Source organism: Schistocerca americana, chromosome 6, assembly GCF_021461395.2.
Source record: "Schistocerca americana isolate TAMUIC-IGC-003095 chromosome 6, iqSchAmer2.1, whole genome shotgun sequence".
Lineage (NCBI taxonomy): Eukaryota > Metazoa > Arthropoda > Insecta > Orthoptera > Acrididae > Schistocerca > Schistocerca americana.
This window is the reverse complement of record NC_060124.1, coordinates 208,538,186-208,556,752: the sequence shown is the minus strand read 5'-3', so window position 1 is coordinate 208,556,752 and position 18,567 is coordinate 208,538,186. Positions and strand designations below refer to the sequence as shown.

The 18,567-nt window shown below is 42.6% G+C and overlaps 1 protein-coding gene across 1 annotated transcript in view; it reads right to left on the bottom strand.

Annotated features, from left to right (window-relative positions):
- Positions 1-18,567, bottom strand: part of LOC124620054 (gamma-aminobutyric acid type B receptor subunit 2) — a 434,547-nt gene that overhangs the window by 199,630 nt on the left and 216,350 nt on the right. Inside the window, exon 8 of the mRNA XM_047146721.1 lies at positions 8,375-8,596. Coding sequence (XP_047002677.1) covers positions 8,375-8,596 — 222 coding nt within the window. The remainder of the gene's footprint in view (positions 1-8,374; positions 8,597-18,567) is intronic.

Below are 18,567 nucleotides of genomic sequence, written 5' to 3'. Positions count from 1 at the left end.
AGTGTGATCATGTGATGTATCTGACCCCAGGAATGTGTCAATAAAGTTTCCCCTTCCTGGGACAATGAATTCACGGTGTTCTTATTTCAATTTCCAGGAGTGTATATACGTTGACAGTGACACACAAGTATTTTACTCACCAAAGCGTAATAACCAAAACTAAAATTATAATTTCGAATTTTTATGATGAGTTGGTGTATCTAAAGTAGAAGAAAGTGGGCAAAAATTAAGATATTCTGCACGAAATTCACTGAGTAAAGAAGGTCGGCTTGAGAGTAAAATGATGCATGAATCGTGGAATACCAGTTACGTTCGGTGGAGAAGTAATCTACTGTGAAGAGTCTGAAAGAAGAAATAACACATATTCTTAATGACATAGACTATACACAAATAATGTAATTCCATGAGAAAGAGAGAAATTAACGGTATGAATGAAAACCATCTAACATGCAAAAAATGTATGATGAACATAATGCTGTCTTAAGTCAATTTATTCACGATCGGTTTCTGTCATAAGTATTTTCACAGTGTTGTGCAGATAAAACCAACACAACATAATGAACTTTGAAATCGCAATATAATTTACATGGAAAATAGTAAATGAAAATTTTAAATACTTACAAAAAATATCTTTTACAAAGGAAAGACCCCATTTCATTCATGATTTTCAAACATGGCGTGAAGGACATTTCATCAGTAAGACTTACTGAAGAAAAATGACGGAAATATTTACTATCAGCCATGACGTAAAATCTGGTTCTGGTTCCACATCATTGTACGCTACACTCATACGGGATATAAACCTTGTTTCTCTTGGTTCCTCTTATCCTCAGGTTTGTACTTAGACAAGACATTTGTGCCATGTTTGTTATATAATCTTCACGACCTTTTCTGTACAGTCTAACTGTTACATGCAGGGACATAATAACATACATGCTTCACCATTTAGTTTTTACACTACGTGAATCATTGTTTAATTCTTTGATAAGATTTTAATATGATGTGATATTACGTAGGCTTAAATGCAAAAGTATTTTTTATTTTAATAGATGTGGCTGACACTATTTTCCAGTGATTTATGTTGAGTAATTCTTATTGTCGTTATGGCACAAAAAATTTTATTTTTAAAAATTATATTTATTGTACTTCTTTAAGCTGTAAAAAATTGCATAAAGAAGCTGTACAGAATTACAATCTTTGTTCGATCAATAGCTCATTTTCCAACTGTTCTATACCATTCTGTTATAATGTGGCGTTGTACTTCACTATAATCTTAGTTTGTCTTTAGCTATATGATCTTTGGCTTAGCTTTGCGATCTCCTAGATCGTACTTATAACCTGGGCTGTCAATGATTCAACTTCTTGTTGTTTGAGTTTGGCTTTATTGCTCTTTTGGTCCTAACGTTTTTCAAGTCATTCAATGTCCTTCATGTCATGTTTGAAAAGTACGAACGCGAAGGGATTCTTTAAAGTATATGTAGCCTGTGTCCCTCCGAAACTTTATTAGAATGTTGTTGTTGTTGTTGTGGTCTTCAGTCCTGAGACTGGTTTGATGCAGCTCTCCATGCTACTCTATCCCGTGCAAGTTTTTTCATCTCCCAGTACCTACTGCAACCTACATCCTTCTGAATCTGCTTAGTGTATTCATCTCTTGGTCTCCCTCTACAATTTTTACCCTCCACGCTGCCCTCCAATACTAAATTGGTGATCCCTTGATGCCTCACAACATGTCCTACCAACCGATCCCTTCTTCTGGTCAAGTTGTGCCACAAACTTCTCTTCTCCCCAATCCTATTCATTACTTCCTCATTAGTTATGTGATCTACCCATCTAATCTTCAGCATTCTTCTGTAGCACCACATTTCGAAAGCTTCTATTCTCTTCTTGCCCAAACTATTTATCGTCCATGTTTCACTCCCATACATGGCTACACTCCATACGAATACTTTCAGAAATGACTTCCTGACACTTAAATCAATACTACATGTTAACAAATTTCTCTTCTTCAGAAACGCTTTCCTTGCCATTGCCAGCCTACATTTTATATCCTCTCTACTTCGACCATCATCAGTTATTCTGCTCCCCAAATAGCAAAACTCCTTCACTACTTTTAAGTGCCTCATTTCCTAATCTAATTCCCTCAGCATCACCCGACTTAATTAGTTTACATTCCATTATCCTTGTTTTGCTTTTGTTGATGTTCATCTTATATCCTCCTTTCAAGACACTGTCCATTCCATTCAACTTCTCTTCCAAGTCCTTTGCTCTCTCTGACAGAATTACAATGTCATCGGCGAACCTCAAAGTTTTTATTTCTTCTCCATGAATTTTAATACCTACTCCGAATTTTTCTTTTGTTTCCCTTACTGCTTGCTCAGTATACAGATTGAACAACATCGGGGAGCGGCTACAACCCTGTCTTACTCCCTTCCCAACCACTGCTTCCCATTCATGTCCCTCGACTCTTATAACTGCCATCTGGTTTCTGTACAAATTGTAAATAGCCTTTCGCTCCCTGTATTTTACCCCTGCCACCTTCAGAATTTGAAAGAGAGTATTCCAGTCAACATTGTCAAAAGCTTTCTCTAGGTCTACAAATGCTAGAAACGTAGGTTTGCCTTTCCTTAATCTTTCTTCTAAGATAAGTCGTAAGGTCAGTATTGCCTCACGTGTTCCAGTGTTTCTACGGAATCCAAACTGATCTTCCCCGAGGTTGGCTTCTACTAGTTTTTCCATTCGTCTGTAAAGAATTCGTGTTAGCATTTTGCAGCTGTGACTTATTAAACTGATAGTTCGGTAATTTTCACATCTGTCAACACCTGCTTTCTTTGGGATTGGAATTATTATATTCTTCTTGAAGTCTGAGGGTATTTCGCCTGTTTCATACATCTTGCTCACCAGATGGTAGAGTTTTGTCAGGACTGGCTCTCCCACGGCCGTCAGTAGTTCCAATGGAATATTGTCTACTCCGGGGGCCTTGTTTCGACTCAGGTGTTTCAGTGCTCTGTCAAACTCTTCACGCAGTATCATATCTCCCATTTCATCTTCATCTACATCCTCTTCCATTTCCATAATATTGTCCTCAAGTACATCGCCCTTGTATAGACCCTCTATATACTCCTTCCGCCTTTCTGCTTTCCCTTCTTTGCTTAGAACTGGGTTTCCATCTGAGCTCTTGATATTCATACAAGTCGTTCTCTTATCTCCAAAGGTCTCTTTAATTTTCCTGTAGGCGGTATCTACCTTACCCGTAGTGAGATAGGCCTCTACATCCTTACATTTGTCCTCTAGCCATCCCTGCTTAGCCATTTTGCACTTCCTGTCGATCTCATTTTTGAGACGTTTGTATTCCTTTTTGCCTGCTTCACTTACTGCATTTTTATATTTTCTCCTTTCATCAATTAAATTCAATATTTCTTCTGTTACCCAAGGATTTCTACTAGCCCTCGTCTTTTTACCTACTTGATCGTCTGCTGCCTTCACTACTTCATCCCTCAATGCTACCCATTCTTCTTCTACTGTATTTATTTCCCCCAATCCTGTCAATTGCTCCCTTATGCTCTCCCTGAATCTCTGTACAACTTCTGGTTCTTTCGGTTTATCCAGGTCCCATCTCCTTAAATTCCCACCTTTTTGCAGTTTCTTCAGTTTTAATCTACAGGTCATAACCAATAGATTGTGGTCAGAGTCCACATCTGCCCCTGGAAATGTCTTACAATTTAAAACCTGGTTCCTAAATCTCTGTCTTACCATTATATAATCTATCTGATACCTTTTAGTATCTCCAGGGTTCTTCCATGTATACAACCTTCTTTCATGATTCTTAAGCCAAGAGTTAGTTATGATTATGTTGTGCTCTGTGCAAAATTCTACCAGGCGGCTTCCTCTTTCATTTCTTAGCCCCAATCCATATTCACCTACTATGTTTCCTTCTCTCCCTTTTCCTGCACTCGAATTCCAGTCACCCATGACTATTAAATTTTCGTCTCCCTTCACTACCTGAATAATTTCTTTTATTTCATCATACATTTCTTCAATTTCTTCGTCATCTGCAGAGCTAGTTGGCATATAAACTTGTACTACTGTAGTAGGTGTGGGCTTCTTATTCTTATTCTTATTAGAATATCGTGCAAAAAATGAAAACTTGAAATAAATCAGTCAAGAACTTTTCGAAATTTTTGTTATCAATCTTTCTACTTTTTTGTTTTATATACATTTAAAAAGTGTGGGTTTTGTCCGTCAGAGCTTTTGTTGGAGTGTTGTGTCTAAAAAGTAAATCGGTCAAAAACATTTCGAGAATTTCGGCCACAACATTTCCCTTTATGCACTAGATACATGTTTATACACCACATATTTGTATATTTAAAAGAAAATGTGTAGCGTACGTCCGTCCCAAGGTTTATTAGATTATCGTGTAAGAATATGAAATATATTTATCAAGAGGTTTGCAAGATTTTTGGTAACAACATTAAACTATGACCTGTCTTTACATGGTAGTAGAGATTATAAACATTTGACATATCAGTAGATTATTCCAGGTGGCAATCTCTTTACCATGACGCGCAAATTCGAGTGTCTCATGTGACAATCACATTGCTCCTCCTACTGATGATATTGCGTGAGACAGTTTTGTACAAAGCAATATGACAATGGTAGTTTCTTTCTTTTCCTTGCCAAATTCCGCGCACCTTCTTCTTGTTTTAACCTTCAGCTAGTTGATAGTCCTCCAACAGTCACCACAGATTTGGACGCAGCGCTTAGGCGTCTAATAGTTCTCTTTCCTTTGACAATTGCGTTTTTCTTTCCTAATTTAATCATTTCCTCTGTAAGTGGTATAAGAAAATCAATCGACGGCATTGTTTTCGTGGCGAGACGTCTAGTGGGCAGATGGTTAACAATAAGACTTGACGACAGCGCAACCTATAGATGCAATCTATAACTACCACAATTCTGCAAACCATCAGCAGGCCTCGTTTCACCCGTGCGTCATTGGTAGCTTATTCCCACTGATACTTTAATAACCTACAGTGGCACATGTACGTCCCAGCGGTAGGTAAAAGGTTAAACTATGGAAGTACAGCGATCAAAATAAAAGTTGCACAGTGCTTTAATATCAGTACTGGACAGAATAGGAAACAACACTGGCTTTCTTCTGTCACGTACACAAATAAAAGCTTAAAAATATAGAACAGCAAAATAAATCTTTACCTAAGATTTAATCCCAAACCTTAAAGTTTCTTCTCACTTTCATCTTGCATAACACATTATGTATAAACTGTATATGGGCCTCTTCATTCGAGGTCTGAGCTTCATAGAGAGAGGGGCAGCATTTTTATATACAAGAGTAACGTATTGCTCAGTTAGAGAGGAGGCACCTTTGAGTGGGGTTAGGTACACTCCTTACCAGATTGTCCAGATAAGACTTTCGTATACTGTCCCATTCCTCCAGAGGGGCGTCCATTATGCTGTGCAGTGTGTCTGGCGCAACAGGGCGATTGAAAGCTTGTCTTCTTAGCATGGCCCATGCATCCTCAAAGCAAATGAGATCTGGAGAATATGCAGGCCACTCTGTCTGTTGGATTCTACGCTACATTAGGAAAATGTTCACAAGTTTGTGACAATGCGGGCATGTACTGTCGTCCATCAGCGTGAAACCCGTTCCAATGTGTTCACCAACTGGAGCCACAATGAGTGCAAGGATGTCGTCCCGATTCTTCACACCAACCATCCTTCCATCTATCGGCATAAGGGATGTCACGTGGCCATACATGCTTGTACCCCAAACATGACTGAACCACCTTAATAAGTGTGGCCACCTGCAACACAGTTGCAGCGCAAACATTGTCCTAGTTACCTCCACACATGAATAGGAGTATTTCTAGCATGGATGCTGATTCAGGCCTCACCAGAAAAGAGCGTTGTGTCCCATTGCTGTCTAATCCACAAAGAGTGGCTCCGAGCCCATGCAACATGAGCCCCTCCCCGAACCCAATTTAGAGGAAAAGCCTCAAGAGATCTTCTGGCACGTAATCTCTGCTAATGAAACCCATTTCGTGTCGTTTGTTTCGACACTTCCACTCTTGTAACTGTTAGAACTTCCATCGTGGACGTGTAGCATTGTGTTGAGGATGTCAGCTTGTTGTTACACGCAAATATGAATGCTGCACACATGTTTTTCTTCTGTGGCCACTTCTGTGACGATCCTCAACTGACCCTGTGTTGCCATAAGGAGTGGCCGCGCGGTTTGAGGCGCCATGTCACGGATCGCGCGGCCCCTTCCGTCGGAGGTTCGAGTCCTCCCTCGAGCATGGGTGTGGGTGTGTGTATTGTTCTTAGTATAAGTTAGTTTAAGTAGAGGGAAAGTCTAGGGACCGATGACCTCAGCAGTTTGGTCCCTTAGGTATTCCCACATAATTGAATATTTTTTTCTGATCCTGTCGCTAGAAACTTGTTCCATATCCCAGAGACATCACTTTGAAGCGACATTCGCTGACACGTCGACTTGTCTCGTTCCCTGCTAAATTAGAATGACTTTACGGAGTGTCTGATCATACGTTACGAGGACTGGAGTTCCAAAAATCCTGAAGTTCTCGTAATGACACACAGCATGAATACTGCAATGTTTAGAGGTGTCCTGGTTGCCATGGAGTGTACATAATGCCCCCAAACGATAGATACATTGACTGTTTCCTCTAGAATTACGTTACAAACAAACCGTGGTACTAATATCATTACGTATTTCTGGACCAAAATGTTTAATATTAAAGTTTCAGTAATATGCAACATTTTTCGACCTCTGTATTAACCAGCGCTTGGGAATTTGCAGATGCTGTGAACGGTTTTGGGTAGTTTCAACAGAATCTGCGGACAACAGGTCTTGAGAAACAGCCCACTGACTCAGTCTACGTTAGTACACTGAAGGTTACACATATGACCCTACAGGTTATACTACAATTCGACAGATTAGTGCAAGATTCAGAATTTCAAGAAGAGCCAGGCAAGTTGGTTCCATAAGAATTATTCTCAGCAGCCACAGATGACGATTCCGTGTCTTCAGTCGGGAAAGCGAAAAGAAAATGTATGATAACGGTGTTTGTCTGAGCTATCTCTTGTTCCATGATAACTATCAGTTAAAAAAAGTAATGTGCTACAGTTCTATTCTAATATTTTACTAACTCGCAGTTATCACACACATTCTAACAACATTCAGTCTTACAGGCATTGGAAGCACACATTTCAGAAGACGAGGCATCATCTAACGAACGCCTTCTAGTGTGTGATTTATTGAGCTTAGGCCTCTTCGATTTCATATGCTCCGGAAAATCAAAAAGTGTCGGGATAGCATCACTACTTAGCCAATTCCCTCCAGTCTTAGCCCTATAAAAACATCAGGATTAAAACTGACACACACTGTAAATATAAATTATAAATATACATTGTAAATAATAACTAACCTATCAAAACACTTCTCCTCGAAGTGCTTCGAGCAAAGGCGCGTATGTGCTGATGGCTTAAAGTTGTTCTGTTTCAGGGCCTGTATCCAAAGCTGCCTTCGGTTTTCATCATTAGGGAAACTATGAGTAGTGTGTGTGTGGTTTGAGGTTTTCGGGCGCTAAACAGCATGGTCATCAGCGCCCAAACGCATAGAAACAGGAACACATGCGGTGAAGGGACGAAGACGGACAGCGAACAAGGAGAACGGCTAAAAGACACAGTAGGAATGAGAAACAGTTATACTTACTTCTGTAACCGAATTACCATAGATACTTTCCAAAATGTAATATGAGTCTGACTTTACAGGCATCACTTTCAACACTTTAATTTACGTGACACTCTATTTCAAGTGTAAAAAACATATAAAAGTCACTTCAGCAGATTTCTATAAACGCATCTGCACTGTCATAGAAACACTTACACGTGAAATGTAATGCCATTTCCCCCGACAAAACGCTGAGCACAGCCATAAACGCAACACGAAACAACCATGTTTTGCCAACATCCACGTGACTTCAGCCCAGGGAGGTTGGAGCCACGAAAATTACGTCAGGGACAGTCTATTATATTTACGATCGAAGGACGAACGTCAAGTGTAGCAGACATCTTCAAGACATGCTGTGACGGCGCCACTCACGGGAACAGGTTGAATTAAGTTTGAAAACAAGCGGGAAGGATGTATCTACACACTGTAACACTTTCACACATGCACAGTGAAAACTGTATTTTTACAAAAATAGTGAGCATATCTTTTGGAGTGACCCTCGTACATAACTTTGAGGTCGGTATTTGTTGTGCACTTTCCGAACAAGTTTTGTTTTGGCCAGTCGGTACTAGGTGCGGTACGTCAGCGATTGCCTAATGCGGGCGGCGAGCTTACCGAGACTCCGAGGAAGCTGAGGCGGCCCATCTGGCGCAGGAACTCCTGGGCCATGTCGCGGCGCGAGTAGTCGAAGTGGCGCACCGTGGTGGCGCCGGCCCAGCGGCGGTGTGCGGCGCGCAGCGTCAGGGCGATGGCCCACACCGCGTCGTACGTCTGCGGCGCGTACGGCGACACGGGCAGCGCGCGCCGAGAGAACTCCTCCACGAAGTGCGCGTTCGTCTGCCGGCAGGCGGACACCACGCGCTGGCCGTTAGCCCTTTAACTCCTGTACCTGTCAGGGTACTTCAAAAAGTATCTCACACATCAGCGGGAAAGTGCTCCTATCGGAGGACAAAACAATGTGAATATGTTCCTGTTTATTTAAAAGATTGACTGAAAAGCGGAGTAATAGCTACTTGCCCGTCCGGTTGGCCGGACGGAGCCCAATAGAACAGCTGCTTCATTCTACCTTTTCAAAAATTAGGGGCAGGGAGGAGCGCCTGGTCCCCGGCACGAATCCGCCGTGAGGATTTGTGTCGAGGTCCGGTGAACCGGCCACTCTGTGGATGGTTTTTAGGCGGTTTTCCATCTGCCTCAGTGAATGCGGGCTGGTTCCCCTTATTCCGCCTCAGTTACACTATGTCGGCGATTCCTGCGCGAACAAGTTCTGCAAGTACGCGTACACCACCATTGCTCTACCACGCAAACATAGGGGTAACACTTGTCTGGTGTGAGACGTTCCCTACGGGGTCTATCGGGGGCCGAACCGCACAATAACCCTGGGTTCGGTGTGGGGTGGTGAAGGGGTTAAGTGGACTGCGGTGGTCGTTGTGGGGCTGTAGACCACTGCGGCTGCGGCGGGGACGGAGCCCAATACAACAGCTGCTTCATTCTACCTTTTCAAAATTTTCCCAAAAATTTGGGGATGCGAACAAATTAGAGCATTTTCAATAAACAGCTCACCTCAAATTCCCACAAGCAACCCTAACTGTAACTCACACCCACTAGTCAATCGCTTAAGTCCCTCAGACATATCCATTCCCGCTACCCCTTTCTCACTTAGCCATTCAGCCCAACTCATTGTCATTATCTGTTTGTTACTCTCTGTCATTGTCTCTTCTGTCACAGCCACAATCTCCTTCATATTGCCCTATTAATGCAGTCTACATCTACATCTACATCTACATACATACTCCGCAATCCACCATACGGAGCATGGCGGAGGGTACCTCGTACCACAAGTAGCATCTTCTCTCCCTGTTCCACTCCCAAACAGAACGAGGGACGAGCCCTAATCTCTCTTACCTTATCTTTGTGGTCTTTCCGCGAAATGTAAGTTGGAGGCAGTAAAATTGTACTGCAGTCAGCCTCAAATTCTGGTTCTCTAAATTTCCTCAGTAGCGATTCACGAAAAGAACGCCTCCTTTCCTCTAGAGACTCCCACCCGAGTTCCTGAAGCATTTCCGTAACACTCGCGTGATGATCAAACCTGCCAGTAACAAATCTAGCGGCCAGCCTATGAATTCCTTCTATGTCCTCCCTCAATCCGACCTCATAGGGATCCCAAACGCTCGAGCAGTACTCAAGAATAGGTCGTATTAGTGTTTTATAAGCGGTCCCCTTTACAGATGAACCACATCGTCCCAAAATTCTACCAATGAACCGAGGACGAATATCCGCCTTCCACACAACTGCCATTACATGCTTGTCCCACTTCATATCGCTCTCCAATGTTACGCCCAAATATTTAATCGACGTGCTGTGTCAAGCGCTACACTACTAACGGAGTATTCAAACATTACAGGAATCTTTTTTCTATTCATCTGCATTAATTTACATTTATCTATATTTAGAGTTAGCTGCCATTCTTTACACCAATCACAAATCCTGTCCAAGTAATCTTGTATCCACCTAGAGGCACTCAACGACGACACCTTCCCGTACACCACAGCATCATCAAGCAACAGCCGCACATTGCTATCCACCCTATCCAAAAGATCATTTATGTAGATAGAAAACAACAGCGGACCTACCTCACTTCCCTGGGGCACTCCAGATGATACCCTCACCTCCGATGAACACTCACCATCGAGGACAACGTACTGGGTTCTATTACTTAAGAAGTCTTCGAGCCACTCACATACTTGAGAACCAATCCCATATGCTTGTACCTTAGTTAGGAATCTGCAGTGGGGCACCGAGTCAAACGCTTTCCGGAAGTCAAGGAATATGACATCCGTCTGATACCCTTCATCCATGTTTCGCAAGATATCATGTGAAAAAAGGGCGAGTTGCGTTTCGCAGGAGCGATGCTTTCTAAAGCCGTGCTGATGCGTGGACAGCAACTTTTCTGTCTCAAGGAAATTCATTATATTCGAACTGTCACTGTCTATCTTTTGCTCTCTCTTATTCTTAACATGTCATTCCTACCTTGCTAATGCTGCTATCTCTTAAAACTATCACTATCTCTCCCTTCCTCGTTGTCGTTGTCTTATATTTTGTCTCTCATTGTCACTGGCTCTCACGCACTTGCTCTTTGTCTTTATTCATCCACCTCGCCCCCGCCTCTGGCACTGTCTCCTTCACTGTTTTCTTATCACTGTTCTCTCACTGTCAGCTACGTTCCACCGCCATTGTGTCCCTCTCATTCTCTCACACTGTCACTGCGTCCTTCGTCATTTCTATAAAGCAACCATTGTCTGCTACCTTCTAGTATTCATTAATTTTTCCGTCTCTTTGCCACTGCCACTGTTTTCTTCTCTTTTAAGCATTAAAAACCGCGCATGTATTGTAATACCTAAATTTTTTGGAAAAATTTTAAACGGGGTGGGGCAGATAGAATGAGGCACTGGTACCCCCCTTTTAATTCAGAGTCTTTTAAATAAACAGGAACGTATATTCATTTTTGTGCTCCGATAGAAGCATTTTTCCGCTGGTTGCTTGTTTGTCCTTGCTGTCGCAGGACATATAACTCATCTGAAAAGAAAATATGTATTGGTCAGTAAAATTTAGATAGTTTGCTTATGTGAAACTGAAACAACGCAAAGCTAATTTTAAACCTCAGACTGGATTTTACGTGCGAAAAAATCTGCATGTGCTGCAGCACCGCAACATGGGGATGTCAGACGATAATGGAGACATTGTTGAGCATATTTTTCAGTGCTACGTCACTTGATAAACTACGTTTTCGTCTCACAGCGGATTTTACGTAAGTATTTTACGTGTACAAGTATTGTAACTTTGAATCTCTGTATCTTGGAAACGGATAAGGATATCAAGAAAATTTTCAAGTTCATTCGAGATCGGGATCTTAGAAATATATCGCAAAAATATCAGCCAGTTGCTGTGCACAACCGTCTTCGAATGCCTGGCTCAAATATAGTCCGCTGGTCACAGTGAAAATATAGCAAAAAAATTTTTGGGGGGATTGTCCGAGGAACTATTCAATAGCTAATAGTGGCTCTGTAAGTCCCATCAAGTCCACCATACACAAAATCGATTGCAAATATAACTAACCGATTTGCTTCATTTGCCTAAGCAGAAAGAAGCGTCTAATACTCGTACTTTGATCCTGTACTGTAGTAATGACACCCAGATGGACTTCTGTTGGGTACACAATTCGTCCCTATTCCAGGGGCTATCCAAAACACTGACCCTACCTTTTTATCACCAACAGAATTCGTGGTATGAGCACCGGAATATCCCGTTCTTACGCACGGCGTTTTGGGACATACGCCACTGGCCATTAAAATTGGTACACCACGAAGCTGACGTGCTACAGACGAGAAATTGACAGGAAGAAGGTGCTGTGATATGCAAATAATTAGCTTTTCAGAGCTTTCACACAAGGTTTGCGCCGGTGGCGACACCTACAATGTGCTGACATGAGGAAAATTTCCAAAAGATTTCTCCTACACAAACAGCAGTTGACCGGCGTTGCCTGGTGAAGCGTTGTTGTGATGCCTCGTGTAAGGAGGAGAGATGCGGACCATCACGTTTCCGACTTTGATAAAGGTCGGATTGTAGCCTATCGCGATTGCGGTTTATCGTATCGCGACATTGCTGCTCGCGTTGGTCGAGATCCAATGACTGTTACCAGAATATGGAATCGGTGGATTCGGGAGGGTAATACGGAATGCCGTGCTGGATCTCAACAGCCTCGTATCACTATCAGTCGAGATGACAGGCATCTTATCCGCATGGCTGTAACGGATCGTGCAGCCACGTCTCGATGCCTGAGTCAACAGACGGGAATGTTTGCAAGACGGCAACCATCTGCAAGAACAGTTCGACGACGTTTGCAGCAGCATGGGCTATCAGCTCGGTGGCCATGGCTGCGGTTACCGTTGACGCTGCATCACAGACAGGAGCGCCTGCGATGGTGTACTCAACGACGAACCTGGGTGCACAAATAGCAAAACGTCATTTTTTCGGATGAATCCAGGTTCTGTTTACAGCATCATGATGGTCGCATCCGTGTTTGGCGACCTCGCAGTGAACGCACATTGGAAGCGTGTATTCGTCATTGCCTTACTGGCGTATCACCCGGTGTGATGGTATGGGGTGCCATTGGCTACACGTCTCAGTCACCTCTTGTTCGCATTGACGGCACTTTGAACAGTGGACGTTACATTTAAGATGTGTTACGACCCGTGGCTCTACCCTTCATTCGATCCCTGCGAAACCCTACATTTCAGCAGGATAATGCACGACCGCATGTTGCAGTTCCCGTACGGGCCTTTCTGGATACAGAAAATGTTCGACTGCTGCCCTGGCCAGCACATTTTCCAGATCTCTCACCATTTGAAAACGTCTGGTCAATGGTGGCCGAGCAACTGGCTCGTCACAATACGCCAGTCACTACTCTTGATGAACTGTGGTATCGTGTTGAAGCTGCATGGGCAGCTGTACCTGTACACGTCATTCAAGCTCTGTTTGACTCAATGCCCAGGCGTATCAGGGCCGTTATTACGGCCAGAGGTGGTTGTTCTGGGTACTGATTTCTCAGGATCTATGCACCCAGATTGCGTGGAGATGTAATCACATGTCAGATCTAGTATAATATATTTGCCGAATGAATACCCGTTTATCATCTGCATTTCTTCTTGGTGTAGCAATTTTAATGGCCAGTAGTGTATTAGCTACGCATCCTGTCGCACGCACACGGATCATTATGTCAGGCCAAGTAATTTTTATTGAATGTCACTTCAGAGTGACAAAGATAGGCGACATGCTTTTTCAGAGTGTTACCAACTTCTTATAGACGATGGCGGAATATTCTACCGCCCCTGCAATTCCTCGTCGATAGGAAATCACTTGTTCGTCACAGAACCATTTGTGAACAGCTGTGTGAACGTTACTTCCGTTGGAAAAAATCTCTCCCCCGCAGAAGTTCGTTCAGCTTACCGAAATGATGGTAACTGCATGGTGCAGGATCTGGAATTTGTGGCGAATGATTCCAAACCTTGCAACGGAAATGTTGAAGCCAAGCGTATGTTGTTTGAGATGGAAGGTGCTGATCGTTGTTGTTTGTTTCATTTGGCCTCGAAAGTTTGCAGTTTGTTTAGCTATCGGGAACGCATGTGTATATACACTATATAATTGTACAGAAAAATACGTGAATGCATATTAACAGAATCGAAAGCTCAAACCATCAACTTTCCACAAATGTTTAACAAATCGAATGGTAAGTGAACTACACGTATTTACGTCATCAGTTCACACTACTTCTCAAATTTAATAAAGAAGTCATACAGATAAACGAAAATATGAGTACTAAAGAATTTTCCCTATACTCTTAAGAAAACTGACAATCACTTTATACAGGTGAATGTCTTTAGAAACCAAAGAGAAGACGCTGACTGATGGAGGAGGTAACCCATACTCATCAAACTTTTCATAAATTCCAATCGTCCATTGTCAAATTTGGAACACGAAGGCAAGACGTGGTTTATATCAGCTTCTGAATCTGAATCACCCTCACATGAAGGGGAAGCGTAAATATTGATTCTTTACAGATGTGTAGGAAACGAGGCAGGGATAAAGCGGTGTAGAAAGATAGTGAAGATCGTAGATCGGTCAGAATGAGTCCTCGCAAACCACTGCCTTGTAGTAATTTGAGGTTGTAATACCTCATGATATCCACCTTCCGTTTGTTGGGACGCATGCCACATCGCCTGCCATTGCTCTCCTCTGTGGCTCTTGACTTCACGTGTTAATCTGTATAAAGTAATTTCAAATCGAGAACAGTTCCTGTAGATACAGCTTGCCTCGCTAAAACGTCAACTTCCTCATTATATCGGATGCCAGCATGGGACTGCACCCAGAGCAGAATGATTGCCTGCTTATAGCGAATATATTCCAGTATCACATCCAAAATATAACAGTTCGTTCCTTAATTCCATCTTCGGTCTTGAATATCTTTAAGAACACTGTTGGTGTCGGACAGGATTAATAGCTTTAAGAAGAAAGTTGAAGGTACAAACATAATTGCTTCAAAAATTGCCACTGTCTCCGCCGTGAAAACTGAAGCACTTTTAGGCAGTTTGTAAGCTTTACTGATTTTGATCCGAAGGTGCTGAAGTGTAGTGTAGGAGAACTACGCCTCTGCTTAATTCTTCTTTATGGCCATAAGCCCTGCGCCTTTGTTTGCAGATGGCAGTGATTGCGGACCCAGTGTAATCGTAGTTTCTAATGTTCTAAGACGATCTTGAAAGAATATGAGCTGCTTATTGAGATGCGCATCTAGTGAGCAGTATTAGCGATAGTCACCCTGCGATTGCTGAGAATCAGTTTCTCGATTTTCTGGACATTGCCGTCTGTGGTCGATGTCTTTGGCCTTCGTTCCCTCTCTGCATCACCGAAGTCCATGCGGCCTTGCTTTAACTATTGGCACCGTTTCACTACAACTGGACGCGACTGTGATTTTGGTCCACACCACGTCAGAACATCACGGTGAATCTGTGTAAAATTCAGACGTTTTGCTCACAAAAATCGTACTCTTCGGCGTATTTCGGCTTTGGTGTGTGTTTCCAGTTGTCGCTTCACTTTACTCGCACAGTGTGATACACCTGTTACCCGTCGGACAGTAGAACTGTGTGTGCAGAAAAGTTAGAACATGTAGTCTCTTCTTACAATGTACCACTATTGTTGCGCAGTGGTCTCATTGTAGGATGACACGCGTAATTTACTTTTTAAAGCGCCTATGGGCGTAGGAAGGGTAGTCCTAAGGTACTAATTATCACACCGAAAAAACAAATTTACATAATTAACTTGTCTGTTGTAGGTACAAGTCTGCATTCCTGTTGCTCACTGTAATCCCCGCACCACAATACCGTAGCACGCCGCGAGAAGAGCCAAAGTAAATTAGTTCATTCCACTGATAAAGTGGAGTATCGTGTGGTAATTCGTTTATTGTATTTGAAGGGAACGACGTAACTTCCATAAACGAGGTCACTTTCCGCTTTTGGGTGTAAATTTCTTTTTTTTTTTTTTGTGATTCGCAGTTTCGGTCACTTTCAGGCGCCTACAAACATGTAACGCAACGCACCTGGGAAATGCAACAGGAGAACAATAGCACGATGTACAACAATATTCGCAGTCACCGCAAATTCACGTATTTATAAGGGAAGTGCGTAACCTTGAACGCTCAGAATCTCATGAAAATGTGCTTAGGATATAAGTCGCCCATCCCTAGAACAGAGGAATGAACCGTTTGCATGTAAAACTGTGCGTCTTACCACGAGATACACTAGCATGATCACCTATTGAAGGTGTAACGGAGGAACTTAGGCAACGCAATGAAACAAAATATCGGTAAAATAGGACTAGCATACATCGACGACAACAAAGTTTTCCAAGCTCTTCATGTCTACTTCTTTAGAAAATTTTAGCTCTTCATGAGAAGAATTGTTGATATTGTGAGACTACGACACGAATAAGCACTTGTTAAGTTATACGCTCAACATTTCATCAGACTTCACTTTTTGCTATACAGTCACCTTTCTACAGCGACGTATAAGCTTATGTTATAACCTACTTGGTAAAAGGCAGCTTATGAGCATAAAATCAAATTTATAATGTAACTATTATACCCCAGGTTTTCGCAAAAGTATTATTGACGTTCCAATATCATCGTCTGAAAATGTAAATAATGTGCCGTTGATACTGGAAAATGTTTGTTGGTCAGATAGTGTAATTAATTTAAGCATAGGAAAAATACGGGAATAATGCACGACATTGAAATACAAGGGGCGTTCAACAAGTAACGTAAGACATTTTTCTTCTGAAAGGAGGTTGGTTTTAGTCAGCATTCCAATGCACCACATTATTCCCAACTCTTTTGGCTCAAAACCCAATTTTTCAACATAATCTCCTTCCAGTGCGACGGGCTTAAGCCACTTTATTGAGAGGGCGTGAATGTCTGCATGGTACCACTATCCTGGTCGACGTTCGACCCAACGTCCTGCTGTATCAGTAACCTCACTACTATCCTTGTACTGCTTCCCTCGGAGTGCTCTCTTCACTGGCCCAAACGGATGAAGTCGGAAGGTGCGAGACTCGGGCTGTAAGGCGGTTGACGAAGAACAGTCCAATGAAGTCTGTGGCTCCTCTCGGGTGCGCAGACTTGTGCGAGGCCTTGCGTTATCATGGAGAAGTTCGATTGCATTTTTGTGGCGACGAACACAAACGTTTCCAACGTCGCAGGAATCACAGCCGCGTGCGGCCGGCCGTTAAGCGGGAGATCGGACAGGTTTGCGCGACCTTGTTGCGAAGATAATGTTGCGATGATAACAGACTCCTCGCCCAACGATTCCTCGTGCTTTTGTTCTCTGCCAGGTCTCTGAAGTCAATTTGCAGGCGCCTATGAATATCTGCGATGCTCTGGCTTTCGGCCAGAAGAAACTCAATGGCAGTGCTCTGCTTGGGATGCACCTCAGATACAGACGCCATTTTAAAGGCTACGTACAGCGCCGCCAGGTATCGGAACTTGGTGGAACTACAGAGGCTGCAGCGGGAATGTTCCACTATGTCCCACAATAAAGTCGCATTTTTTAAACGAAAATCGCTGAGAAATAAATGTGTTGCATTACTTATTGAACGCCATTCGTATGTATGTTTTTGGTGTTTATATCGATATATTTTCTTCGGGCTACCAAAGCTCTTCTCTCTTAGACCATGAATAGTTGATTACGCAAGTACTTCTCTTGATAAGAAGCGCAGTGTTGCATGCAAATGGCTAATACCACGTTCTTTTGGGGTGAGTGATTTATATTCTAAGCATAATTTCAGGCAGTTGTGAGGGTTCGAAGTAACGAACTTCCCTTGTTACAGCATAAAACGTGTTAAAATATCGTTGCTGGGTATTCTTGTAAGGTTGTGTCCCCCTTGATGATCTGTAAGTTAATGATTTCAAGATATAACATATGAGTCCCCCGATTGTTACAGCTGGAAGCAGCGTACGGCGCGAGGGTAGATACATTATCTGAACAGTCACTTACAGGTGGATGTGGCATGAACGTGACAGTACGTCATGAGTTTCCAGCTTCGAAAGTGGGATGATACTACAAGACGTAGGGTTCTTAGCGCATTTGCACAAGCAACCTGGTTAACGAAGTCAACATTGTTTAAGATGACTCCTCATTTTCTCAAAGACAGCGTTTCCACGCGTGAAAACAGCCTCCAATGATGCTCACAGGTGACTGAACAACTTATGTCAGAACACAGCATGAACAACGACAGACATGCGTTTATAGCACTTGTAGACTTAGAGAAACCACTCTTTCATATTCTGAAGGTAGCAGATATGAAGTACAGAGAAAGAAAGTTTATGTCCAACTTATACACAAACTGAAAGTAGTGGTTCAAAAGGGATTGAAGCAGGTCTGTAGCCTATCTCTGATGGATATACACAATGCGCAAGCAGTAAATGAACCCCAGGAGAGATTAGGAAAGGAAACTGGAGTGCCGGGGTCAGGGATTTTCTCTGCCTCGTGATGGCTGGGTGTTGTGTGACGTCCTTAGGTTAGTTAGGTTTAAGTAGTTCTAAGTTCTAGGGGACTGATGACCATAGATGTTAAGTCCCATAGTGCTCAGAGCCATTTTTTTTTGAAACTGGAGTGCAGGGAGAAGGAATAAAAACTTTTACATTTGCCTATTACATAGAAATTCTGGCAGACGCGGCAAAAGACTTGGGAGATCAGTTGAACGGA